Below are 26,963 nucleotides of genomic sequence, written 5' to 3'. Positions count from 1 at the left end.
CCAGTAGTGGGCCCTGGCTGGCCGAATTTGTACCTGGCCTCTGCTGTTGCAAAAATCCTCTTTCTGAGCCACTTCTAAAAGACTGGCCTGAAAGTGTTAGAGATGACCCCTCTTCCTCCTCCTCGTCCTGGGCCAGATCCTCTTCCATCATCGCCCTAAGTGTTTTCTCAAGGAGACATAGAAGTGGTATTGTAACGCTGATAACGGCGTCATCGCCACTGGCCATGTTGGTGGAGTACTCAAAACAGCGCAACAGGGCACACAGGTCTCGCATGGAGGCCCAGTCATTGGTGGTGAAGTGGTGCTGTTCCACAGTGCGACTCACCCGTGTGTGCTGCAGCTGAAACTCCACTATGGCCTGCTGCTGCTCGCACAGTCTCTCCAGCATGTGCAAGGTGGAGTTCCACCTGGTGGGCACATCGCATATGAGGCAATGAGCGGGAAGGTCGAAGTTACGCTGTAGAGCAGACAGCCAAGCGGCGGCAGAATCAGAACGCCGGAAGCGCGCACAGACGGCCCGCACTTTATGCAGCAGCTCTGACATGTCGGGGAGGTTGTGAATGAATTTCTGCACCACCAAATTCAGCACATGCGCCAGGCAAGGGATGTGCGTCAAACCAGCTAGTCCCAGAGCTGCAACAAGATTTCGCCCATTATCGCACACCACCAGGCCAGGCTTGAGGCTCACTGGCAGCAACCACTCGTCGGTCTGTTGTTCTATACCCTGCCACAACTCCTGCGCGGTGTGGGGCCTGTCCGCCAAACACATCAGTTTCAGAACGGCCTGCTGACGTTTACCCCTGGCTGTGCTGAAGTAGGTGGTGAAGGTCTGTCGCTGACCGGATGAGGAGGTGGTAGAAGAGGAGGAGGAAGCCGAGTAGGAAGAGGAGGCAACAGGAGGCAAAGAATGATGCCCTGCGATCCTTGGCGGCGGAAGGACCTGCGCCAAACAGCTCTCCGCCTGGGGCCCAGCCGCCACTACATTTACCCCGTGTGCAGGTAGGGAGATATAGAGTCCCTGGCCGTGCTTACTGGTCCACGTATCTGTGGTTAGGTGGTCCTTGCCACAGATGGCGTTGCGCAGTGCACACTTGATTTTATCCGATACTTGGTTGTGCAGGGAGGGCACGGCTCTCCTGGTGAAGTAGTGGCGGCTGGGATTGACGTACTGTGGGACAGCAAGCAACATGAGCTGTTTGAAGCTGTCCGTCTCCACCAGCCTGAATGACAGCATTTCAAAGTAGTTTAGAAATGCTGGCATTCAGGGCCAGGGATCGAGGGTGGCTAGGTGGGAATTTACACTTTCTCTCAAAGGTTTGTGAGATGGAGAGCTGAACGCTTCCGTGTGACATGGTGGAGATGCTTGGTGATGGAGGTGGTGTTGTTGGTGGCACATCCTCTGTTTGCTGGGCGGCAGGTGCCAATGTTCCTCCAGAGGCGGAGGAAGAGGCCGAGGCAGCAGCAGAAGAGGGAGCAGGAGGGGCCTGAGCCCTTTCTTGGTTTTGAAGTTGCTTACTCCACTGCAGCCCGTGTCTCGCATGTAGATGCCTGGTCATGCAGGTTGTGCTAAGGTTCAGAACGTTAATGCCTCGCTTCAGGCTCTGATGGCACAGCGTGAAAACCACTCGGGTCTTGTCGTCAGCACATTGTGTGAAGAAGTGCCAAGCCAGGGAACTCCTTGAAGCTGCCTTTGGTGTGCTCAGTCCCTGGGGACAGTGGCCAGTAGCAGGCAAACTGTTTTGGTGACGGCTGCTCTGCTTTTGCACCCTGATCCCGCTTTTGCTACGCTATTGGCTCGGTCTCACCACTGCCTCTTCCTCTGAACTCTGAAAGTCTGTGGCATGACCTTCATTCCATGTAGGGTCTAGGACCTCATCATCCCCTGCATCGTCTTCCACCCAGTCTTCCTCCCTGACCTCCTTTTCGGTCTGCACACTGCAGAAAGACGCAGCAGTTGGCACCTGTGTTTCATCATCATCAGAGACGTGCTGAGGTGGTATTCCCATGTTCTCATCAGGAAACATAAGTGGTTGTGCGTCAGTGCATTCCATGTCTTCCACCCCTGGGGAAGGGCTAGGTGGATGCCCTTGGGAAACCCTGCCAGCAGAGTCTTCAAACAGCATAAGAGACTGCTGCATGACTTGAGGCTCAGACAGGTTCCCCGATATGCACAGGGGTGATGTGACAGACTGATGGGCATGGGTTTCAGGCGCCACCTGTGCGCTTTCTGCCGAAGACTGGGTGGGAGATAATGTGAACGTGCTGGATCCACTGTCGGCCACCCAATTGACTAGCGCCTGTACTTGCTCAGGCCTTACCATCCTTAGAACGGCATTAGGCCCGACCAAATATTTCTGTCGATTCTGGCAGCTACTGGGACCTGAGGTAGTAGGTTCAGTAGGACGTGTAGCTGTGGCAGAACGGCCACGTCCTCTCCCTGCACTAGAGGCTCCACCAACACCAATACCATGACCGCGTCCCTTATTAGATGTTTGCCTCATAGTTAGCGTTCACAAAGCAAAGTAAGAAGTGGTTAAGTATGTTAAAAATAATTAACCACCAATATAAACCCTGATGTAGGGTATTGCACTCAATTTTTTTTTAAACTCTATATGACAGCAGTAATTGTGGCCTAAATGTGACAGTAACCGATGCACGTGTAATCAAAAATGACCAGTATATGAACAAACGTTTTTTTATAACCGCAGTAACCAAATGGCCGTATTTGTGGCCTAAATGTGACTGTAATCAATGTACGTTTAATCAAAAATGACCAGTATATGAACAAACGTTTTTTTTAAACCGCAGTAACCTAATGGCCGTATTTGTGGCCTAAATGTGACTGTCGCCTATGCACGTGTAATCAAAGATGACCAGTATATGAACAAACTTTTTTTTAAACCGCAGTAACCTAATGGCCGTATTTGTGGCCTAAATGTGACTGTAATCAATGTACGTTTAATTAAAGATGACCAGTATATGAACAAACGTTTTATTTTAACCGCAGCAACCTAATGGCAATATTTGTGGCCTAAATGTGACTGTCACCTATGCACGTGTAATCAAAGATGACCAGTATATGAACAAACGTTTTTTTTAAACCGCAGTAACCAAATGGCTGTATTTGTGGCCTAAATGTGACTGTAATCAATGCACGTTTAATCAAAAATGACCAGTATATGAACAAAGTTTTTTTTAAACCGCAGTAACCTAATGGCCATATTTGTGGCCTAAATGTGACTGTAATCAATGTACGTTTAATCAAAGATGACCAGTATATGAACAAACGTTTTTTTTTAACCTCAGTAACCTAATGGCCGTATTTGTGGCCAAAATGTGACTGTAATCAATGCACGTTTAATCAAAAATGACCAGTATATGAACAAACTTTTTTTTAAACCGCAGTAACCTAATGGCCGTATTTGTGGCCTAAATGTGACTGTCACCTATGCACGTGTAATCAAAGATGACAAGTATATGAAAAAAAGGGTTTTTTTTAACCGCAGTAACCTAATGGCCGTATTTGTGGCCTAAATGTGACTGTAATCAATGCACGTTTAATCAAAAATGACTAGTATATGAACAAACGGTCTTTTTTAACCTCAGTAACCTAATGGTCGTATTTGTGGCCTAAATGTGACTGTCACCTATGCACGTTTAATCAAAGATGACCAGTATATGAACAACCGTTTTTTTTTAACCGCAGTAACCTAATGGCCGTATTTGTGGCCTAAATGTGACTGTCACCTATGCACGTGTAATCAAAGATGACCAGTATATGAACAAACGTTTTTTTTTAAACCGCAGTAACCTAATGGCCGTATTTGTGGCCAAAATGTGACTGTAATCAATGCACGTTTAATCAAAAATTACCAGTATATGAACAAATGTTTTTTTTAAACCGCAGTAACCTAATGGCCGTATTTGTGGCCTAAATGTGACTGTAATCAATGCACGTTTAATCAAAAATGGCTAGTATATGAACAAACGGTCTTTTTTAACCGCAGTAACCTAATGGCCGTATTTTTGGCCTAAATGTGACTGTCACCTATGCACATGTAATCAAAGATGACCAGTATATGAACAAACGTTTTTTTTTGACCGCAGTATCCTAATGGCCGTATTTGTGGCCAAAATGTGACTGTAATCAATGCACGTTTAATCAAAAATGACCAGTATATCAACAAATGTTTTTTTTAAACCGCAGTAACCTAATGGCCGTATTTGTGGCCTAAATGTGACTGTCGCCTATGCACGTGTAATCAAAGATGACCAGTATATGAACAAACTTTTTTTTAAACCGCAGTAACCTAATGGCCGTATTTGTGGCCTAAATGTGACTGTAATCAATGTACGTTTAATTAAAGATGACCAGTATATGAACAAACGTTTTATTTTAACCGCAGCAACCTAATGGCAATATTTGTGGCCTAAATGTGACTGTCACCTATGCACGTGTAATCAAAGATGACCAGTATATGAACAAACGTTTTTTTTTAAACCTCAGTAACCTAATGGCCGTATTTGTGGCCAAAATGTGACTGTAATCAATGCACGTTTAATCAAAAATGACCAGTATATGAACAAACTTTTTTTTAAACCGCAGTAACCTAATGGCCGTATTTGTGGCCTAAATGTGACTGTCACCTATGCACGTGTAATCAAAGATGACAAGTATATGAAAAAAAGGGGTTTTTTTAACCGCAGTAACCTAATGGCCGTATTTGTGGCCTAAATGTGACTGTAATCAATGCACGTTTAATCAAAAATGACTAGTATATGAACAAACGGTCTTTTTTAACCTCAGTAACCTAATGGTCGTATTTGTGGCCTAAATGTGACTGTCACCTATGCACGTTTAATCAAAGATGACCAGTATATGAACAACCGTTTTTTTTTAACCGCAGTAACCTAATGGCCGTATTTGTGGCCTAAATGTGACTGTCACCTATGCACGTGTAATCAAAGATGACCAGTATATGAACAAACGTTTTTTTTTAAACCGCAGTAACCTAATGGCCGTATTTGTGGCCAAAATGTGACTGTAATCAATGCACGTTTAATCAAAAATTACCAGTATATGAACAAATGTTTTTTTTAAACCGCAGTAACCTAATGGCCGTATTTGTGGCCTAAATGTGACTGTAATCAATGCACGTTTAATCAAAAATGGCTAGTATATGAACAAACGGTCTTTTTTAACCGCAGTAACCTAATGGCCGTATTTTTGGCCTAAATGTGACTGTCACCTATGCACATGTAATCAAAGATGACCAGTATATGAACAAACGTTTTTTTTTGACCGCAGTATCCTAATGGCCGTATTTGTGGCCAAAATGTGACTGTAATCAATGCACGTTTAATCAAAAATGACCAGTATATCAACAAATGTTTTTTTTAAACCGCAGTAACCTAATGGCCGTATTTGTGGCCTAAATGTGACTGTCGCCTATGCACGTGTAATCAAAGATGACCAGTATATGAACAAACTTTTTTTTAAACCGCAGTAACCTAATGGCCGTATTTGTGGCCTAAATGTGACTGTAATCAATGTACGTTTAATTAAAGATGACCAGTATATGAACAAACGTTTTATTTTAACCGCAGCAACCTAATGGCAATATTTGTGGCCTAAATGTGACTGTCACCTATGCACGTGTAATCAAAGATGACCAGTATATGAACAAACGTTTTTTTTTAAACCGCAGTAACCAAATGGCTGTATTTGTGGCCTAAATGTGACTGTAATCAATGCACGTTTAATCAAAAATGACCAGTATATGAACAAAGTTTTTTTTAAACCGCAGTAACCTAATGGCCATATTTGTGGCCTAAATGTGACTGTAATCAATGTACGTTTAATCAAAGATGACCAGTATATGAACAAACGTTTTTTTTTAACCTCAGTAACCTAATGGCCGTATTTGTGGCCTAAATGTGACTGTCACCTATGCACGTGTAAAAAAAGATGACCAGTATATGAAAAAAAGGTTTTTTTTTAACCGCAGTAACCTAATGGCCGTATTTGTGGCCTAAATGTGACTGTAATCAATGCACGTTTAATCAAAAATGACTAGTATATGAACAAACGGTCTTTTTTAACCTCAGTAACCTAATGGTCGTATTTGTGGCCTAAATGTGACTGTCACCTATGCACGTTTAATCAAAGATGACCAGTATATGAACAACCGTTTTTTTTTAACCGCAGTAACCTAATGGCCGTATTTGTGGCCTAAATGTGACTGTCTGTCACGGAACCATGAACCAGACGTACAACAAGAGATAAGTGAAAATAAGAAGGCTTTATTGAACATAAAGCTGTAAAGCAAAAGTCCAAACGAATGGTGAAACCGAAGAAGAGTCTTTGAGAGGCCAGAGATCAGGAACCAGAAGGGTAGTCAGACGAAGCCAGGATCAGGAACCAGCAGGGTAGTCAGACGAAGCCAGGATCAGGAACCAGCAGGGTAGTCAGACGAAGCCAGGATCAGGAACCAGAAGCAGCAGCAGTCTTAGAAGCATGTGAACACAGGAGGACCAAGCAAGGAACTGAAGCCACAGACCTCCTATATATATGAGCTAGGCATCCAGCTCCTCCCAGTGGGAAGGAGGAGCCGCAGGGTGGAAGGCTACAAGAAACCCAGAAACCAAGATGGCCGCCAGCACATGTCAAACGAAGGAGAACAGCAAGAAGGTAAGACCATGACAGTACCTCCCCCTCAAGGGCCCCTCCTCCGCGGAGCAAAAAACGGTTTCTGAGGGAAGCGTGCGTGGAAGGCTCGGAGCAAGGCAGGAGCATGGACATCTGCGGAGGGAACCCAGGAACGCTCCTCTGGACCATAACCACGCCAATGGACCAAAAACTGCACCCGACCGCGGACCAGGCGTGAGTCCAGGATATTGCACACCTCATACTCCTCATGATTGCCCACTCGGACCGGACGAGGCCGAGGAACGAGGAAGTGAAACGATTACACACCAGTGGCTTCAACAGGGAGACATGAAACACGTTAGAGATCCGCATGCCAGGAGGAAGCGCAAGGGCATAGGCTACCGGGTTTACCCTGCGAAGCACTCGGAAGGGACCAACAAAGCGAGGCGCCAGCTTGGGAGTGGGCACTCGAAGGTTGAGGTTGCGGGTGGACAACCATACACGGTCTCCGACCTGGTAGGAAGGAGCAGGCGCTCGTCTGCGATCAGCCTGGAGTCTCTGGCGCTGCGCAGAGACCTCAAGGGACTTCTGGATCTGTACCCAAGAAGCACGTAGGACGGAAAGGTGATCCTCCACAGCCGGAATATCCTGGGGAGAGAATACCTCCGGTAACACGGCAGGTTGGAACCCATAATTGGCCATGAAGGGAGACGTCCCAGAGGAAGAGTTCACCGCCGTGTTCCTGGCAAACTCAGCCCAAGGCAGAAGGTCAACCCAATTGTCTTGGTGATCGGAGACATAGCAACGAAGGAATTGCTCCAAGGCCTGATTGGATCGTTCTGCGGCCCCATTGGACTGAGGGTGGTAGGCCGAGGAGAAGGAGAGATGAATCCCCAACTGGGAGCAAAAGGCGCGCCAGAACCTGGACACAAACTGACTCCCCCGATCCGACACAATCTCCTTGGGCAAACTGTGCAACCGGAAGACCTCCCTGGCAAAAATCGTGGCCAACTCTTGTGCAGAGGGTAACTTCTTGAGAGGAACACAGTGGCACATTTTGGAAAACCGATCCACAATCATGAGAATGACCGTATGGCCTCGGGATGCAGGGAGGTCCACAATGAAATCCATCCCCAGGTGTGACCATGGGCGCTCCCCGGTGGCTATGGGTTGCAGAAGGCCCAACGGAAGGTGCCGAGGGGACTTACTCTGGGCACAAACGGAGCATGCCGCTACATATGCGGCGATGTCAGAACGTAGGGAAGGCCACCAGAACAGACGTGAAACAGCCCAGGACAGCTGATTCTTTCCAGGATGCCCCGCGGTCTTGGAGTTATGGTAGGTTCGCAACAACCGAGTGCGCAACTCCTCAGGCACAAAACATCTGCCGTTGGGTCTCCCAGGGGGAGCACCAGATTGAGCCGCCAAAATCTGCTCACCCAGGGGAGAGGTCAGGCTGGTGCGAATGGCGGCCAGGATCTGATTCGGAGGTATGACCGAAGTCGGAATCGACTCCTCCCTGGACAGCTCGGAGTACTGCCGTGATAGGGCATCCGCCCTGATGTTCTTGGAACCGGGTAGGTAGGAGACCACGTAATTAAAACGTGACAAGAACAGAGCCCATCTGGCCTGACGTGGTGTCAATCTCTTGGCCTCAGAAAGGTAGGTCAGATTCTTATGGTCCGTCAGGATGAGAACCGGAACCACCGAACCCTCGAGCAAGTGCCTCCATTCTTTAAGGGCCTGCACGATGGCCAATAACTCCCTGTCACCAATCTGATAGTTGCACTCCGCGGAAGACAGTTTCCGGGAGTAAAACCCACAAGGAAGCAGAGGACCCTCTGGTGTTCTACGCTGAGACAGAAGGGCGCCTACTCCCGTCTCAGACGCGTCCACCTCGAGGACAAAGGGCAACCCAGGGTTGGGATGCGACAGAATCGGAGCCGACACAAAAGCGGACTTTAGGGCCTCAAAAGCTCGGATGGCCTCGAGCGGCCAGACCTGGGAATTACTGCCCTTCCTGGTCAGATCCGTGAGAGGCTTGGCCAGCATAGAAAAGTCCCTGATGAACTTCCGATAATAATTGGCGAAGCCCAAAAAGCGCTGCAGGGAACGAAGACCACTGGGCTGGGGCCACTGTAAGACAGCCGAAACCTTCTCAGGATCCATGGAGAACCCCTCAGCGGAAATGATGTAACCTAAGAAGGTTACCTGGGATCGGTGAAATTCGCATTTCTCAAGCTTACCGAACAGCTTGTTCTCTCGTAACCGTTGCAACACTCGTCTGACATCCAGAATGTGGGCCTCCATGGATTCAGAATATACCAAGATGTCATCCAAATAGACCACCACACACTGCTGCAACAGGTCACGGAAAACATCGTTGATGAATTCCTGAAAGACTGCGGGCGCATTGCACAACCCAAAGGGCATAACCAAGGATTCATAATGACCGGTCCTGGTGTTAAACGCGGTCTTCCACTCATCGCCCGCCTTGATCCTTACCAGGTTATATGCCGCCCTCAGGTCGAGTTTGGTAAAGACCGTGGCCCCTTTAAGGCGATCGAACAGCTCGGAAATCAAGGGTATCGGGTAAGCGTTCTTGATCGTGATGCAATTGAGACCCCTGTAATCGATGCAAGGCCTCAACTCACCGCCCTTCTTTTTCACAAAGAAAAATCCAGCCCCTGCCGGGGACGAGGATTTGCGAATGTGTCCGCGTGAAAGCGCCTCCCTCACGTACTCCTCCATGGCCTCATTCTCCGCTACCGACAGTGAATAGACTTTGCCACGAGGAGGAACGGCACCAGGTTGTAACTCTATGGCACAATCGTATGGGCGGTGCGGAGGTAGGGCAACCGCGCGCACCTTATCGAATACATCCCGGTACTCCTCGTATTCAGGAGGCAACAGAGAGTCCGAGGAAGTACACAGCAACTTGACAGACCCATGGATGCAACTAGCCCCACACTGTGGTGACCACGAGAGGATCTCGGCCGATCTCCAATCGAAAGTCGGATTATGCTTCTGGAGCCAGGGGTACCCCAAGACCACCGAGTAGTGTGGAGACGAAATAACCTGGAGACAGACCAACTCTCTGTGAACGGCACCAATGGCTATCCCCACTGGAAGGGTCTCATGAGTCACGTGTGACGACAGAAGGGGTCTGCCGTCTATCGCCTCAAGAGCCAGTGGGGAACCTCGAGCCTGCAGAGGAATGGAATTGGCGGCAGCGAACACACTATCAATGAACAAACCACCAGCACCAGAGTCCACCAATGCCTGGGTCGTCACCGAGCCCCCGACCCAGGAGAGGACAACAGTGATCAGTGGTTTGTCAACACGGGAAACCGGGGAGGAGGAGACTCCACCCAAGATCTGCCCCCGACAGGATCTCAGGTACGAGCGTTTCCCGGACGGTTCGGACATGCCAACCGAAAATGCCCACCGAGACCACAGTACATGCATCGACCCTCGCGTCTCCGGAGTACCCTCTCCCCCTCGGACAGGCGAGCAAACCCCAGCTGCATGGGTTCACCCCCAGACAAGTCATCCCCAGGAGGCGTGGGAGGAGAGGGAGGCACGGGTGGGACAGCAAACGTAGGCGCCAATCTGTTAGAAGACCTCCGCAGGCTCTCCTCAAAGGAAGGTCTCTCCCTGAGTCTGGTGTCAATCAAAATCAGGAAAGAAATAAGAGACTCGAGCTCCACTGGTAGGTCCTTAGCTGCAACCTCATCCTTCAAGGCATCCGAGAGACCATGAGAGAAAGCAGCGACCAGAGCCTCATTATTCCAGCCCACCTCTGCTGCCAGGGTACGAAACTCAATGGCGTATTCAGCTACGGATCGTGAACCCTGTCTGATGGACATAAGGAGCTTCGCAGCAGAGGCAGCACGAGCCGCACATCGAATACCTTCCGAAGAGAAGCAACAAAACCGGAAAACTCGGCAACCACCGGATTGTTGTTCTCCCATAAAGGGCTGGCCCAGGCCAAGGCCTTGTCCGAGAGCAGCGAGATCAAGAAGCCCACCTTTGATCTCTCAGTAGGAAAGGCATGTGGCAGCAACTCGAAATAAATGCCCACCTGGTTAAGGAAACCTCGGCACTGAGTTGGCTCTCCCCCAAAGCGCTGTGGAAGAGGGGCAGAACCGGTCATACCCCGAAACACCGCAGGCGCAACAACAGGTGTCGGGGTAGACTCTGGCGCAACAACCGGAGCGGCAGTAGGAGCGACAACCGACCCATCGGCAACGGGAGCGAAATGAGCCGTGCGTTCAAGCAGGGTTTGCAACGCCACAGCGAACCGACCCAACAGGTGATCCTGCTGATCAAGTCTGGCAACCAGCATGGGTAGCGAGGATGGCCCTGTACCGTCAGAACTCATGGCTTGGTCCTAATGTCACGGAACCATGAACCAGACGTACAACAAGAGATAAGTGAAAATAAGAAGGCTTTATTGAACATAAAGCTGTAAAGCAAAAGTCCAAATGAATGGTGAAACCGAAGCAGAGTCTTTGAGAGGCCAGAGATCAGGAACCAGAAGGGTAGTCAGACGAAGCCAGGATCAGGAACCAGCAGGGTAGTCAGACGAAGCCAGGATCAGGAACCAGCAGGGTAGTCAGACGAAGCCAGGATCAGGAACCAGAAGCAGCAGCAGTCTTAGAAGCATGTGAACACAGGAGGACCAAGCAAGGAACTGAAGCCACAGACCTCCTATATATATGAGCTAGGCATCCAGCTCCTCCCAGTGGGAAGGAGGAGCCGCAGGGTGGAAGGCTACAAGAAACCCAGAAACCAAGATGGCCGCCAGCACATGTCAAACGGTACTGTGAGGTCACTGTTAAGGGAGCAGGGTACTGTGGAGGTCACTGTTAAGGGAGTAGGGTACTGTGGCAGTCACTGTTAAAGGGGCGGGCGTTGTGGAGGTCTCTGTTAAGGAGGCAGGGAACGGTGGAGGTCACAGTTTAGAGGACGGTCTGCTATGGAAGTCAGTATTAAGGGGCAGGGTGCTGTAGAGGTCACTGTTAAAGGGGCAAGCCCTGTGGAGGTCTCTGTCAGGGGGGTGGGGTGCTATGGAACTCACTGTTAAAGGGGCGGGTGTCACGACCATGGTCATGGTCGTGACTCCTGTATCCGCATGCTGTTGCCTGCGGTCTGGTTTGGTTGTTTGGTGTGCGGTTGCACACCTTCGGAAGAGGGTGCAGCATGCTTCGCCATACGTTTGTGGGGTGCATGCGCGTTCTCCGGGGGGAGAGCGTTTTGGGGGTTTCGCCGCTGACGGCACGGTGAGTGGCTTTTCCCCGCCATTCCTTCACCGTTGTCTGTCTTGGTGTCCCCTTACCTTTATTTCTGCACTGTTGTTTGTTTGGTGTGGGTGCAGCGCCATCTGCTTTTGGCCTGCATGCGCGTTCTCCGGAGGGAGAGCGTTTCGGGGATCACCGTTAACGGCGCGGTTGGTGGCTTATTCCCCGCCACCTTACCGTCCGTGTTGGTGATCCCTCGTCCCTGTCCATGTTCCTATCTCTGGTCGTCTGCTGGCAGCATTCCGTTAGTGTTCTGGCGGCGTGCTGGTTAAGAGTGTCTCCTGGCAGCGACTGGAGTGGGTAGGTGAGTGGAGAGTGGACGCAGTGTTAGTGCGCTCTCCCCGGGCTGTTTCTTTGCTGGTCTCCGGTTCCTGTGTGTTGCTCCGGAGCCTGGCAGTCGGTTCCTGTGTGTTGCTCCAAGGGCCGGCTGCAGTCCTGGGGAGACGCGCATATTATGACACTGATTCCCCTTCTCCTATCCCCTTGTATGGGTCCCTTGAGGGGTGGGAGTGTCACGACCATGGTCATGGTCGTGACTCCTGTATCCGCATGCTGTTGCCTGTGGTCTGGTTTGGTTGTTCAACCACAGGTGAGGGCCGCTAGTATGTTGCCTCACTTGTGGTTGCCGCTGGCAACATGTAGTTATTTTGCAGTTTAGCAGCCTGAGCTGGTGCTAGGCAGCTTGCTGCAATGTGCATGCGGTTGCACCTGGCAACCTATCTTTATTAGGTGTGTCTTTTGTATGTCTGGTGTGCACAGGGTTTTAGTTATGTGTGCACTTTCTCCTTTAAGTGGCTGTCTTCCCTTCCCTGGTGTGAGAAGGGTTAATTCCCTTCTGTGTGTGTGAACACTGGGTGTCTGTGTGGGTGTGGCCACTTTGGGCTATAAAGCCTCAGTTGAGACCTGATGTCTGAGGGGTACTCCAGCCTTGTTTGTAAGCTGGAGGCACCCTCCTGGTCCCTTATACCATCTGCCAGTGAGGGCCACCCTTGTGGTCATAAATGTTGTTATGTGATGTTAAGTTTATATTTATGTAGTGTCTGTTATTATTGCAGCTATGGTTCTGGCTTCCTGTGTGTTTATGTGTGCTGTGTCCTTTTATGTCTGTGTGTGGACTTCAGCACTTGTGTCCAGGGATCCAGTCAGTGTGTCTGTGGCAGGTAGGGGTGGAAGTCTTTCACTCTCCTGCCATATCCATAGTCTGTTTATATCCCCTTGCAGCTCGGCCAGTTTAGACTCCTGTTTCTCCGCATCCGGGAGGAACAGGTCATCTACCCAGCTCCTAGTTCAGGGATCGGCGGAGGGTGAGTAGGGATCCGAGGTTCCGGAGCATAAGCTCTCCCACCATCAAGGTCGGCTCATGCAGCTAGGAGTCAGGGTCAGATTAGGGATGCGTTAGGAGGTGACCTGCTCCGTAATTCTGTTGTTTCTGGCCTAGTAGCTTCCAAACATCTTCTGGCATCGCACGGCTGAGGGTTTCCCCATCCTCAGCCGTGACAGCGGGCTGCTCTGAAGGTCAAAGTTAAGGGGGTGGGCTTCTGTGGAGGTCCCATTTTAAGGAGGCAATGAACTTTGAAGGGGTCAGTGTTAAGGGGTGCGGGGCTGTGGAGATCACTGTTAAGGGGGCGGGGTTCTGTAGAGGTCACTCTTATGGGAGATACTGTCAATATCTATTAACGACACACAGAAACATTAAATTAAATAGATGAAATATACCCGTGCAAAGCCGGGTCCTTCTGCTAGTGTGTGTATGTATATATATATATATATATATATATATATAGTATCTCACAAAAGTGAGTACACCCCTCACATTTTTGTAAATATTTTATTATATCTTTTCAGTGTCATATCTTCAGTGTTCTCATGAAAAGATAGAGGGGTGTACTCACGTTTGTGAGAAAGATATATATATATTAGTGTTGAACGCGAATATTCGAATAGCGATTTATTTTTTTTAGCGAATATCGGCACTTCGCTAATTCGCGAATATTTCTAATATAGTGCTATAAATTTGCTATTTAGAATCTTCTTTTTTTTTTTTTTGTTATATTTTTTTCTTTCCCACTTCCTAAAAGTAGTTCTTACCTGTCCTGAGGATTCCTGGCTTCCTGGCTGCTCCAGTCAGTGCCTGTTGCCGCTTCTGCCGACTTCCGTGCTCATGGAGCGTCCCCATCACCATGGGAACACCTCCATACTAGAATGTACTGTCGGATGTGAGAATTAAGTTGAAATCGCAATGCGATTAATATAACTTGAAGTAATCGCATTGCGATTTAAACTTAGACCTGGTTTACTATGGTTGGCTTGGTAGAATTAGCAAAGATGACAAATATGACTAATGTATTCGTCATATTCCTCAAAACGAAGATAACGAAGTATTCTCCATCTTCGTTTTAGCTCCATATGCGTCAACTTCGCTAATTCTAGCAATCAAATAGGAAAGTTGACTATAGAGACAGCTGTGTTTAATTCGCTATGCGATTATATTACTTTGCTTTTTTTTAAATAAATAGAATAATTATATTACTTATCAAGTATTATAATTATTTTATTTATTTTTTAAAAAAAAGCTAAGTAATATTATCGCATAGCGAATTAAAAACTTAGCTGTCTCTATAGTCAACTTTCCTATTTGATTGCTAGAATTAGCGAAACTGATGAATATGGAGCTAAAACGAAGATGGAGAATACTTTGTTATCTTCGTTTTGAGGAATATGACGAATACATTCGTCATCTTCGCTAATTCCAGATATCAAACCAATAGGAAAGTTACCTTAAGTTAAAATCGCAATACGCGATTATTTAAATCGTATATTAATCGCGATAACTAGAATAATGACAAATATTCGATTTTGACGAATATGAGACGAATATTCGCTAATTTCGTCGAAATCGAATATGGCACCTCCCGCTCATCCCTAATATATATCTTATTTGTGAGATATATATATATATATATATATATAATCTGTGCAAACGTTTCTTTTTATCAATTGACAAAATGCAAAGTGAATGAAGAAAAGAAATCTAAATCAGATCAATATTTAATGTGACCATCCTTTTCTTTCAAAACATCACCAATTTTTCCAGGTACACTTCTTCTAGGAACTCGACAGGGAGATCTACTGTGAATGTAGGCTTCCCCAAATCCTTCTGTCTCTTCATGTAATCCCATCAGACTTGATGATGTGGAGATCAGTGCTCTGTGGGGGTCATATCATCACTTCCAGGATTCCTTGTTCTTCTTTACACTGAATATAGTTCTCAATGTCATTGGCTATATGTCTGGGGTCATTGCCCTGCTGCAGAATAAATTTGGAGCTAGTCAAACACCTGGTGTCTGACTAGCATGTTGATGATAAGGTTGATGTTCCAATTTTAAAGAAGTGAGAAGGCAGGCATTTATAGGTAGTGATTCACTCCGCTTCCGCCTAGCAGTGTTCCCTGTGACGTCACCGACACTAATGGGCGAGCTTTAGCGCTACCCTAGCCATTTTACAGGCTTGAGCAGCACTAAAGCCCACCCATTAGTGCCGGTGATGTTAGTGGGCCCACTGCTAGGCAGAATCCTCCATCTACCTTTGAAAGCTCCAATGCTCACATTAGAGGGCCTGCCTGCGTGAAAATGGGGATATGTATGGGTTCAGCTCTGAACCCAGACAACCCCTTTAAAGTGTACATAAAATTTCATATAACTTTTTAGAATAAGCTCTCATGTGAGTAAATGAGTAATAGCACTATTCAGGCCATTATATGACTTCTAGAAGGATATTATTAGCAGTTTCCCCCTCTGCACGCTCTATCTCAATTTTCAGTTCTCTGAGCTGGTGAGTGGAGGCAAGTAGCTATGATGTCCGCCAAAGCCTTCACAAGGGGAAGCAGGAGCTTCTGCATCCTAGCTCCCTAGCTCTCTTACTGAATATCACTCAGAAGTGTTATGTAGGGCATTTTAGATAAGTACTGATGTAAATAAAGCACTTGAGGTGAAATATATATCTCTAATTGCAGCTCCTTCCTCCTCCACCTCCCCTCTCCATAGACATCTATTGGCAGCATACTAATCTGATCCTTCAGGGAGCAGACAGTCCATTTTGGTCTCTCAAGATGGATTTAGCAGAGAAATAAAATTGAATGTTTGTTTAAGACAAAGGATGTAGCAGCCTGATAAGTGGAGAAAGAGGCATTTTTTTTCTGAGAAGATAAATTGAAAAGTTTCTTATATTCATCTATAATATCTGTATGCAAAGTTTGTTGACAGTTTAGTGACCATTTAAACTGAATGAAGTGACAAAACTTCCAATCAAGAGGTCATAACAAGTTAATTTAAGCCAATAGCAATCCATATTAAGACGTTCTATGCAATCTGGAGCAATTTCAATAAATAAAAAGATAAAAAGAGGGATCTTCTGCTACTATTAGGCTGGGAGTCAGTAGTTGAGACCATGTTGTCCTCACATCTAATTGTTCTAAGCAATGCAGCAAGCCCTACTGTAAACAGAAGGAGAAGACTGCCTACAACCACAAATAAATAGGCAAGCAACAGAAGGCATTTATTTATCATGTGGCTCCAAGTGCACAAATGGTATGTTCTGCTACACCCAGAGGAAGGTATGAGGCAGAGAGGACAGAAAAATGGAAGATGACCATCTGTGCCTCCAATGTTACAAATTGCCATCCACAGCTTGCAGAGCACTTCTGTCTATCTCAACCCGGTAGTGCAGAATGTCTTTATACATCACTACACATGACAGAAACCACTTGAGCACAATACGAACATTTCTGAGCAGTGTCTATTTGTTTCCCATGCACATTGTTTATATTGCAATAACATAACAACTTTTCACAATGAACCGTATATAGTGTATATCATTGTACAATTGTCGAGAATGATCAATTTGTATTTTATGAATATGTTTTATTTTGCAGATGGCTATACAACAGATGACATAGAATTCTACTGGAATGGAGGAGATAAAGCAATTACAGGCGTTGAAAAAATCGAGTTGCCTCAATTTTCTATTGTTGATTACAAAATGGTTTCAAAGAAAGTTGTCTTCTCCACTGGTAAGAATCCACCACACGTGGGACTGGACATAATACTGGGCAATGTTAATTTCCTTATGCATTTATTTTTGCACAGTTGCAACTATAGTCTTAGCAGCCAGAGGTTGTGGGAACCCACTCAGATGTGTTTATGTTGAAAAAAAAAGAAAGGATAGTGGCATCTTTCTATTAACTACCATGGGACTTGCACAGTGGGTTCGCCACACTGCAGAAGATCTGCTTTTTGGCACTAGTATGCACCCCTTGCTGCTGTAGGTGGGGGTTATTTCTGACTTTGTGGTGATCCACCATGGATTCTAGTTACACCACTGGTGTATAATTATGTGTCATTATTATTTTCAGGTTCTTATCCTAGATTGTCACTGAGTTTTCGTCTTAAAAGAAACATTGGCTACTTCATTCTGCAGACATACATGCCTTCTACACTGATTACTATTCTGTCCTGGGTATCTTTCTGGATCAACTATGATGCATCAGCTGCAAGAGTTGCTTTAGGTAATTTCATATGCATTGAAGATGAAACATACATCATAATATCTAAAGACAAACATGTAAACACACTTTAAATAATAGGCCATAAAGTCACATAGATGTATACCTTTCTATAGGCACTAAAGAACATCAATGAGATATAGACTTCGGGGGACATTTATCATTTTTGGTTGTTTTTGTGTCAGTTATAAGTCTGTCTTTGCTATGTGTGTCTGCGCCAAATTTATGAAATAGTGCACCTTAATAATGTATTAGGTGTGATGGCAATGTGATTTACACCTATATGTGTAAAAGTACACCAGGGGAGTTGCCTTACGTGGAGATCAAAAGTCACATGTATTAAATGTGCTATAATCCAGGTCTAACCTCACTTTTGTCCCTTAAATGTAGACCACTGTGAAAAGTGGTGAGGGATCATCAAATGTGAAAAAAAAAAGGCAACAATTAACGTGACTTGTGATATTTTTAAGCATATCTGATTTGATAAATGTCCCTCTTCATGTGTAATGTGAAATTGGCTTTTTATATGGTAATGATATAAAATCATGGAAATAATCTTACCAATGTTCATTTTTCATTAAAAGTGATGTAATATACACTCACCTAAAGAATTATTAGGAACACCTGTTCTATTTCTCATTAATGCAATTATCTAGTCAACCAATCACATGGCAGTTGCTTCAATGCATTTAGGGGTGTGCTCCTGGTCAAGACAATCTCCTGAACTCCAAACTGAATGTCAGAATGGGAAAGAAAGGTGATTTAAGCAATTTTGAGCGTGGCATGGTTGTTGGTGCCAGACGGGCCGGTCTGAGTATTTCACAATCTGCTCAGTTACTGGGATTTTCACGCACAACCATTTCTAGGGTTTACAAAGAATGGTGTGAAAAGGGAAAAACATCCAGTATGCGGCAGTCCTGTGGGCAAAAATGCCTTGTGGATGCTAGAGGTCAGAGGAGAATGGGCCGACTGATTCAAGCTGATAGAAGAGCAACGTTGACTGAAATAACCACTCGTTACAACCACTCGTTTGTTGTAGCATTTGTGAAGCCACAACAAGCACAACCTTGAGGCGGATGGGCTACAACAGCAGAAGACCCCACCGGGTACCACTCATCTCCACTACAAATAGGAAAAAGAGGCTACAATTTGCACGAGCTCACCAAAATTGGACTGTTGAAGAATGGAAAAATGTTGCCTGGTCTGATGAGTCTCGATTTCTGTTGAGACATTCAAATGGTAGAGTCCGAATTTGGCGTAAACAGAATGAGAACATGTATCCATCCTCTGATGGCTACTTCCAGCAGGATAATGCACCATGTCACAAAGCTCGAATCATTTCAAATTGGTTTCTTGAACATGACAATGAGTTCACTGTACTAAAATGGCCCCCACAGTCACCGGATCTCAACCCAATAGAGCATCTTTGGGATGTGGTGGAACGGGAGCTTCGTGCCCTGGATGTGCATCCCTCAAATCTCCATCAACTGCAAGATGCTATCCTATCAATATGGGCCAACATTTCAAAAGAATGCTATCAGCACCTTGTTGAATCAATGCCACGTAGAATTAAGGCAGTTCTGAAGGCAAAAGGGGGTCCAACACCGTATTAGTATGGTGTTCCTAATAATTCTTTAGGTGAGTGTATACTGTATAGAGAGATCCTTAGTTCTTAAAGAGATTTTCAATAAGTTCAATATTGATGGCCAATATTGATGGACCAATATCTGATCTCTTCCTAGACATTCATTGGTCATTTGACCTATTTGCAGCAAGTGAATGGGTTTGGACTGCAACACCATCCACATCCACTATACAGAGTATGACGCTGTACTTAAAGGGGTTCTACAGTTATTCTAAACTGATGATCTATCTTCTGGATAGATCATCAGCATCTGATCGGCGGGGGTCTGACACCCGGGACCCCCACCGATCAGCTGTTTGAGAAGGCAGCGGCACTGGCAGTAGCGCCGCAGCCTTCTCACTGTTTACCGCAGGCCCAGTGACGTCACGACTAGTATAACTGGCCTGGGGGGGGTTAAGCTCCGTTCACTTAATTGGAGCTTAGCCCCGCCCAGGCCAGTGATACTAGTCGTGACGTCACTAGGCCTGCGGTAAACAGCGCCGCTGCCTTCTCAAACAGCTGATCGGCAGGGGTCCCGGGTGTCAGACCCCTGCCGATCAGATGCTCATGATCTATCCAGAGGATAGATCATCAGTTTAAAATAGCTGTAGAACCCCTTTATGCTATGAGGAGGCTGGAGCACTTACTGAAGCACTGCTGGCTTGTCAATCAGCTGATTGGTGAGGGGGGTTGGGAGTTGGACCCCCACCAATCAGATATTGATGAATGACCTATCCTGAAAACCCCTTTAATACACACTGTCCATGCACAGAGCCATTACAAGGCTCTTTGTCATTAAATATTTACCTAGAACTGTTTGTTGTGCCGTTCCTTTGTTATGCCTCCTGGAAATATATAAACAAGATGCCAGCACTTAATAGATAGTGATTGAGTGTGTAGGAACACTCCCAACTTACAAAGGAATGGTAATGTCCAGTTGTCAATTTCATCATACATTTCAAGGAGGAATGACAGACGTGTCAGGGGATCTCTCAGCTCCTCCAAAATGTTTCATATAGAACTCATTTTACACTATGTATTAATTATAGTGTTGAGCAAATTGAGCTTTGGATCCAAGATTCGTCTCTGTACAGCATTTAAATGTATGGGCTCCCGCGAGGAAAATTTGTTATTACAAAGTCTCGCCGGAGCCTATACATTTTAATGCTGTACGGAGACAGGTGTCCGTACAGTATTAAAGTGAAGTTTTGAGCTAATCAACTTCAAATCTTGGATGTAAGAATTTATATATGGTAAAGGGGTTGTCCCATGACCAATAGTCTACATTATTAAAACCAGCACCTGGATCTTAATAGTTTTGTAGTTGCAAATAATTAAAAATTTAGTATAGCCACTAAGGTATTCAATAAAATGTATCTATATAGCACCACCTGCTGCTTGTTCTTTTTCTTATTTCTCTGTCCACCTCACTGAGGTGGTTACACACGCTGTTTAAATCTTCAACTGTCACCAGCAGAAACTGTTAGAAGCTGTGGCAGTTCCAGGGAAAGGGCTACAGCAGAACCCCCCCCCCCCTGAGAAAGGACATGTCCCCTGAGCAGCCAGCATGAAATAAATCTAGCTTTGTTAGGAAGAGAATGTCATATACTATATGATGTCTAAATTTAAATTTTTATTACATCAGTCATTGCATAACCCCTTTAACCGCCTCCGGACCGCCTAACGCAGGATCGCATTCCGGAGGTGGCAGCCCTGCGCACAGTCACGCATATATGCGCCATCTCGCGAGAAGCAAGATTTCCTGTGAACGCGCGCACACAGGCGCGCGCGTTCACAGGATCGGAAGGTAAGCGAGTGGATCTCCAGCCTGCCAGCGGCGATCGTTCGCTGGCAGGCTGGAGATGCGATTTTTTTAACCCCTAACAGGTATATTAGACGCTATTTTGATAACAGCGTCTAATATACCTGCTACCTGGTCCTCTGGTGGTCCCTTTTGTTTGGATCGACCACCAGAGGACACAGGCAGCTCAGTAATATGTAGCACCAAACACCACTACACTACACCCCCCCTGTCACTTAGTAACCCCTTATTAACCCCTGATCACCCCTGATCACCCCATATAGACTCCCTGATCACCCCCCTGTCATTGATCACCCCCCTGTCATTGATCACCCCCTTGTAAGGCTCCATTCAGACGTCCATATGATTTTTACGGATCCACGGATACATTGATCGGATCCGCAAAACACATACGGACATCTGAATGGAGCCTTATAGGGGGGTGATCAATGACAGGGGGGTGATCACCCCATATAGACTCCCTGATCACCCCCCTGTCATTGATCACCACCCTGTAAGGCTCCATTCAGACTTTTTTTGGCCCAAGTTAGCGGAAATAATTTTTTTTTTTCTTACAAAGTCTCATATTCCACTAACTTGTGTCAAAAAATAAAATCTCACATGAACTCACCATACCCCTCACGGAATCCAAATGCGTAAAAATTTTTAGACATTTATATTCCAGACTTCTTCTCACGCTTTAGGGCCCCTAGAATGCCAGGGCAGTATAAATACCCCACATGTGACCCCATTTCGGAAAGAAGACACCCCAAGGTATTCCGTGAGGGGCATATTGAGTCCATGAAAGATTGAAATTTTTGTCCCAAGTTAGCGGAAAGGGAGACTTTGTGAGAAAAAAAATATAAAAAAACAATTTCCGCTAACATGTGCCAAAAAAATAAAAATTATATGAACTTGCCATGCCCCTCATTGAATACCTTGGGGTGTCTTCTTTCCAAAATGGGGTCACATGTGGGGTATTTATACTGCCCTGGCATTTTAGGGGCCCTAAAGCGTGAGAAGAAGTCTGGGATCCAAATGTCTAAAAATGCCCTCATAAAATGAATGTGGGCCCCTTTGCGCATCTAGGCTGCAAAAAAGTGTCACACATCTGGTATCGCCGTACTCAGGAGAAGTTGGGCAATGTGTTTTGGGGTGTCATTTTACATATACCCATGCTGGGTGAGATATATATCTTGGTCAAATGCCAACTTTGTATTAAAAATGGAAAAGTTGTCTTTTGCCGAGATATTTCTCTCACCCAGCATGAGTATATGTAAAAAGACACCCCAAAACACATTCCCCAACTTCTCCTGAATACGGCGATACCACATGTGTGACCCTTTTTTGCAGCCTAGGTGGGCAAAGGGGCCCACATTCCAAAGAGCACCTTTAGGATTTCACAGGTCATTTTTTACACATTTTGATTTCAAACTACTTACCACACATTAGGGCTCCTAGAATGCCAGGGCAGTATAACTACCCCACAAGTGACCCCATTTTGGAAAGAAGACACCCCAAGGTATTCCGTGAGGGGCATGGCGAGTTCCTAGAAATTTTTATTTTTTGTCACAAGTTAGCGGAAAATGGTGATTTTTTTTTTCTTACAAAGTCTCAGATTCCACTAACTTGTGACAAAAAATAAAAGCTTCCATGAACTCACTATGCCCATCACGAAATACCTTGGGGTGTCTTCTTTCCAAAATGGGGTCACTTGTAGGGGAGTTATACTGCCCTGGGATTTTTCAGGGCCCGAATGCGTTATAAGTGGTTTGAAATCAAAATCTGTAAAAAATGGCCGGTGAAATCCGAAAGGTGCTCTTTGGAATATGGGCCCCTTTGCCCACCTAGGCTGCAAAAAAGTGTCACACATGAGGTATCTCCGTATTTGTTTCTAGAACGGATTTGCGCCTGTGGCCCCGCGCGAACTAGTCGCGTAGGCTTCCCCCAACGGCTCGTTACCACCCGTCTTGCAAGGGGGGAGAGGGCTGCCTTGTGTAATGAAGAACTGCTCACGGTGAAATGGAGAGACAAGCGTGACGTTTACATGCTCTCCTCCATTCACGCAGACACGACAATCCAAATTGAAAGGGCAACCCGTGTCATTGAAAAGCCCCTCTCAGTCCACGACTATAATGCGCTCATGGGAGGGGTGGACTTCAATGACCAGATGTTGGCTCCCTATTTAGTTTCCCGCAGAACCAGACGCTGGTATAAGAAGGTGTCTGTATATTTAATTCAATTGGCTCTGTATAATAGTTTTGTTCTCTAGAATTTTTTTTTTTTTGTCACAAGTTAGTGGAAAATGATGATTTTTTTATTTTTTATTTTTTCTTACAAAGTCTTATATTTCACTAACTTGTGACAAAAAATAAAAACTTCCATGAACTCACTATGCCCATCAGCGAATACCTTGGGGTGTTTTCTTTCCAAAATGGGGTCACTTGTGGGGTAGTTATACTGCCCTGGCATTCTAGCGGCCCAAATGTGTGGTAAGGAGTTTGAAATCAAATTCTGTAAAAAATGACCGGTGAAATCCGAAAGGTGCTCTTTGGAATATGGGCCCCTTTGCCCACCTAGGCTGCAAAAAAGTGTCACACATGTGGTATCTCCGTATTCAGGAGAAGTTGGGAAATGTGTTTTGGGGTGTCATTTTACATATACCCATGCTGGGTGAGAGAAATATCTTGGCAAAAGACAACTTTTCCCATTTCTTTATACAAAGTTGGCATTTGACCGAGATATTTATCTCACCCAGCATGGGTATATGTAAAATGACACCCCAAAACACATTGCCCAACTTCTCCTGAGTACGGCAATACCAGATGTGTGACACTTTTTTGCAGCCTAGGTGGGCAAAGGGGCCCACATTCCAAAGAGCACCTTTCGGATTTCACCGGCCATTTTTTACAGATTTTGATTTCAAACTACTTCTCACGCATTCGGGCCCCTAAAATTCCAGGGCAGTATAACTACCCCACAAGTGACCCCATTTTGGAAAAAAGACACCCCAAGGTATTTCGTGATGGGCATAGTGAGTTCATGGAAGTTTTTATTTTTTGTCACAAGTTAGTGGAATCTGAGACTTTGTAAGAAAAAAAAAAATCATCATTTTCCGCTAACTTGTGACAAAAAATAAAAAATTCTAGGAACTCGCCATGCCCCTCATGGAATACCTTGGGGTGTCTTCTTTCCAAAATGGGGTCACTTGTGGGGTTGTTATACTGCCCTGGCATTCTAGGGGCCCTAATGTGTGGTAAGTAGTTTGAAATCAAAATGTGTAAAAAATGACCTGTGAAATCCTAAAGGTGTTTTTTGGAATGTGGGCCCCTTTGCCCACCTAGGCTGCAAAAAAGTGTCACACATGTGGTATTGCCGTATTCAGGAGAAGTTGGGCAATGTGTTTTGGGGTGTCATTTTACATCTACCCATGCTGGGTGAGATAAATATCTTGGTCAAATGCCAACTTTGTATAAAAAAAATGGGAAAAGTTGTCTTTTGCCAAGATATTTCTCTCACCCAGCATGGGTATATGTAAAATGACACCCCAAAAAACATTGCCCAACTTCTCTTGAGTACGGAAATACCACATGTGTGACACTTTTTTGCACCCTAGGTGGCAAAGGGGCCCACATTCCAAAGAGCACCTTTCGGATTTCACCGGGCATTTTTTACACATTTTGATTTCAAACTACTTCGCACGCATTTGGGCCCCTAAAATGCCAGGACAGTATAACTACCCCACAAGTGACCCCATTTTGGAAAGAAGACACCCCAAGGTATTTCGTGATGGGCATAGTGAGTTCATGGAAGTTTTTATTTTTTGTCACAAGTTAGTGGAATATGAGACTTTGTAAGAAAAAAATAATAATCATTTTCCGCTAACTTGTGACAAAAAATTAAAAGTTCTATGAACTCACTATGCCCATCAGCGAATACCTTAGGGTGTCTACTTTTCGAAATGGGGTCATTTGTGGGGTGTTTGTACTGTCTGGCCATTGTAGAACCTCAGGAAACATGACAGGTGCTCAGAAAGTCAGAGCTGCTTCAAAAAGCGGAAATTCACATTTTTGTACCATAGTTTGTAAATGCTATAACTTTTACCCAAACCATTTTTTTTTTTTACCCAAACATTTTTTTTTTAGCAAAAAATTTATATATGGATGTTGTTTTTTTTTGCAAAATTTTACAACTGAAAGTGAAAAATGTCTTTTTTTTGCAAAAAAATAGTTAATTTTCGATTAATAACAAAAAATGTAAAAATGTCAGCAGCAATGAAATACCACCAAATGAAAGCTCTATTAGTGAGAAGAAAAGGAGGTAAAATTCATTTGGGTGGTAAGTTGCATGACCGAGCAATAAACGGTGAAAGTAGTGTAGTGCAGAAGTGTAAAAAGTGGCCTGGTCATTAAGGGTGTTTAAGCTATGGTGGCTGAGGTGGTTAACTAGCTAAAAGATATGACTAACTCGTTTAGAGTTCACAAGTAGATTATGATTTAAAATCATAGAAAAAGATACAAAACATCTTGCACGATGTGATAAATGAATATGCGGATGTACATAGCAGCATTTATAATAGAAAAATCACAGAAAATAATGCACTAACATAATAGATTTAAACATTATATATGGTCTAAGCCCTCCCTCTGATATAATAAAATATGAGACTCTCAGCTAATATATTTATATCTATATTAGTATAGCCACTGAGTTATTCAATAAAATGTATCTGTATAGCGCCACCTGCTGTTTTATTTTTCTTATTTCTCTGTCCATCTCACTGACACTTTCAGCTAATATATTTTGATCAAAAAACATCTGTGCCCACCTACCAGCGCCAAGGTGGTCTCAGTCAAGCAGGTCCTACTCTAAACCTACCTATGCCATGAGACATCTATATTAGTATAGTCATTACTCAGGAAAGCAGACCCTGCACATATAGTGTATTGCTCCTAATCACCTCTATGTGCATCCAGCAACCGATGAGAGGAGGAGCACGCACAGCTATATGTACCACCTAATCAAGGTCGCCTGTGGGATAGGCGGTGCAAAAGTGCTCGAAAATGCAAAAAACCTATATATGCCATTGGGAATCTACAGCCAGGTCCATAAATATTGGAACATCAACACAATTCTAACATTTTTGGCTCTATACACCACCACAATGGATTTGAAATGAAACAAACAAGATGTGCTTTAACTGCAGACTGTCAGCTTTAATTTGAGGGTATTTACATCCAAATCAGGTGAACGGTGTAGGAATGACAACAGTTTGCATATGTGCCTCCCACTTGTTAAGGGACCAAAAGTAATGGGACAGAATAATAATCATAAATCAAACTTTTACTTTTTAATACTTGGTTGCAAATCATTTGCAGTCAATTTCAGCCTGAAGTCTGGAACGCAAAGACATCACCAGATGCTGGGTTTCATCCCTGGTGATGCTCTGCCAGGCGTCTACTGCAACTGTCTTCAGTTCCTGCTTGTTCTTGGGGCATTTTCCCTTCAGTTTTGTCTTCAGCAAGTGAAATGCATGCTCAATCAGATTCAGGTCAGGTGATTGACTTGGCCATTGCACAAAATTCCACTTCTTTCCCTTTAAAAACTCTTTGGTTGCTTTTGCAGTATGCTTTGGGTCATTGTCCATCTGCACTGTGAAACGCCGTCCAATGAGCTCTGAAGCATTTGGCTGAATATTAGCAGATAATATTGCCCGAAACACTTTAGAATTCATCCTGCTGCTTTTGTCAAAAGTCACATCATCAATAAATACAAGAGAACCAGTTCCATTGGCAGCCATACATGCCCACGCCATGACACTACCACCACCATGCTTCACTGATGAGGTAATATGCTTAGGATCATGAGCAGTTCCTTTCCTTCTCCATACTCTTCTCTTCCCATCACTCTAGTACAAGTTGATCTTGGTCTCATTTGTCCATAGGATGTTGTTCCAGAACTGTGAAGGCTTTTTTAGATGTTGTTTGGCAAACTCTGATCTGGCCTTCCTGGTTTTGAGGCTCACC

General features: G+C 45.1%; 1 protein-coding gene across 5 annotated transcripts in view; it reads left to right on the top strand.

Moving 5' to 3' along the window:
• The window catches only part of GABRB1 (gamma-aminobutyric acid type A receptor subunit beta1), a 664,547-nt gene that overhangs the window by 613,375 nt on the left and 24,209 nt on the right, over positions 1 to 26,963 (top strand). For all 5 annotated transcript variants that reach the window (XM_040418916.1, XM_040418912.1, XM_040418911.1 and 2 more), the window contains 2 exons: positions 16,883 to 17,020; positions 17,363 to 17,515. In XM_040418916.1, the coding sequence (XP_040274850.1) occupies positions 16,883 to 17,020; positions 17,363 to 17,515 (291 nt within the window). The remainder of the gene's footprint in view (positions 1 to 16,882; positions 17,021 to 17,362; positions 17,516 to 26,963) is intronic.

This window comes from Bufo bufo, chromosome 2 (assembly GCF_905171765.1).
Source record: "Bufo bufo chromosome 2, aBufBuf1.1, whole genome shotgun sequence".
In the NCBI taxonomy this organism is placed as follows: Eukaryota; Metazoa; Chordata; class Amphibia; order Anura; family Bufonidae; genus Bufo; species Bufo bufo.
Note: the sequence above shows the minus strand (reverse complement) of the source record. Positions and strands in the feature narration are given on the sequence as shown.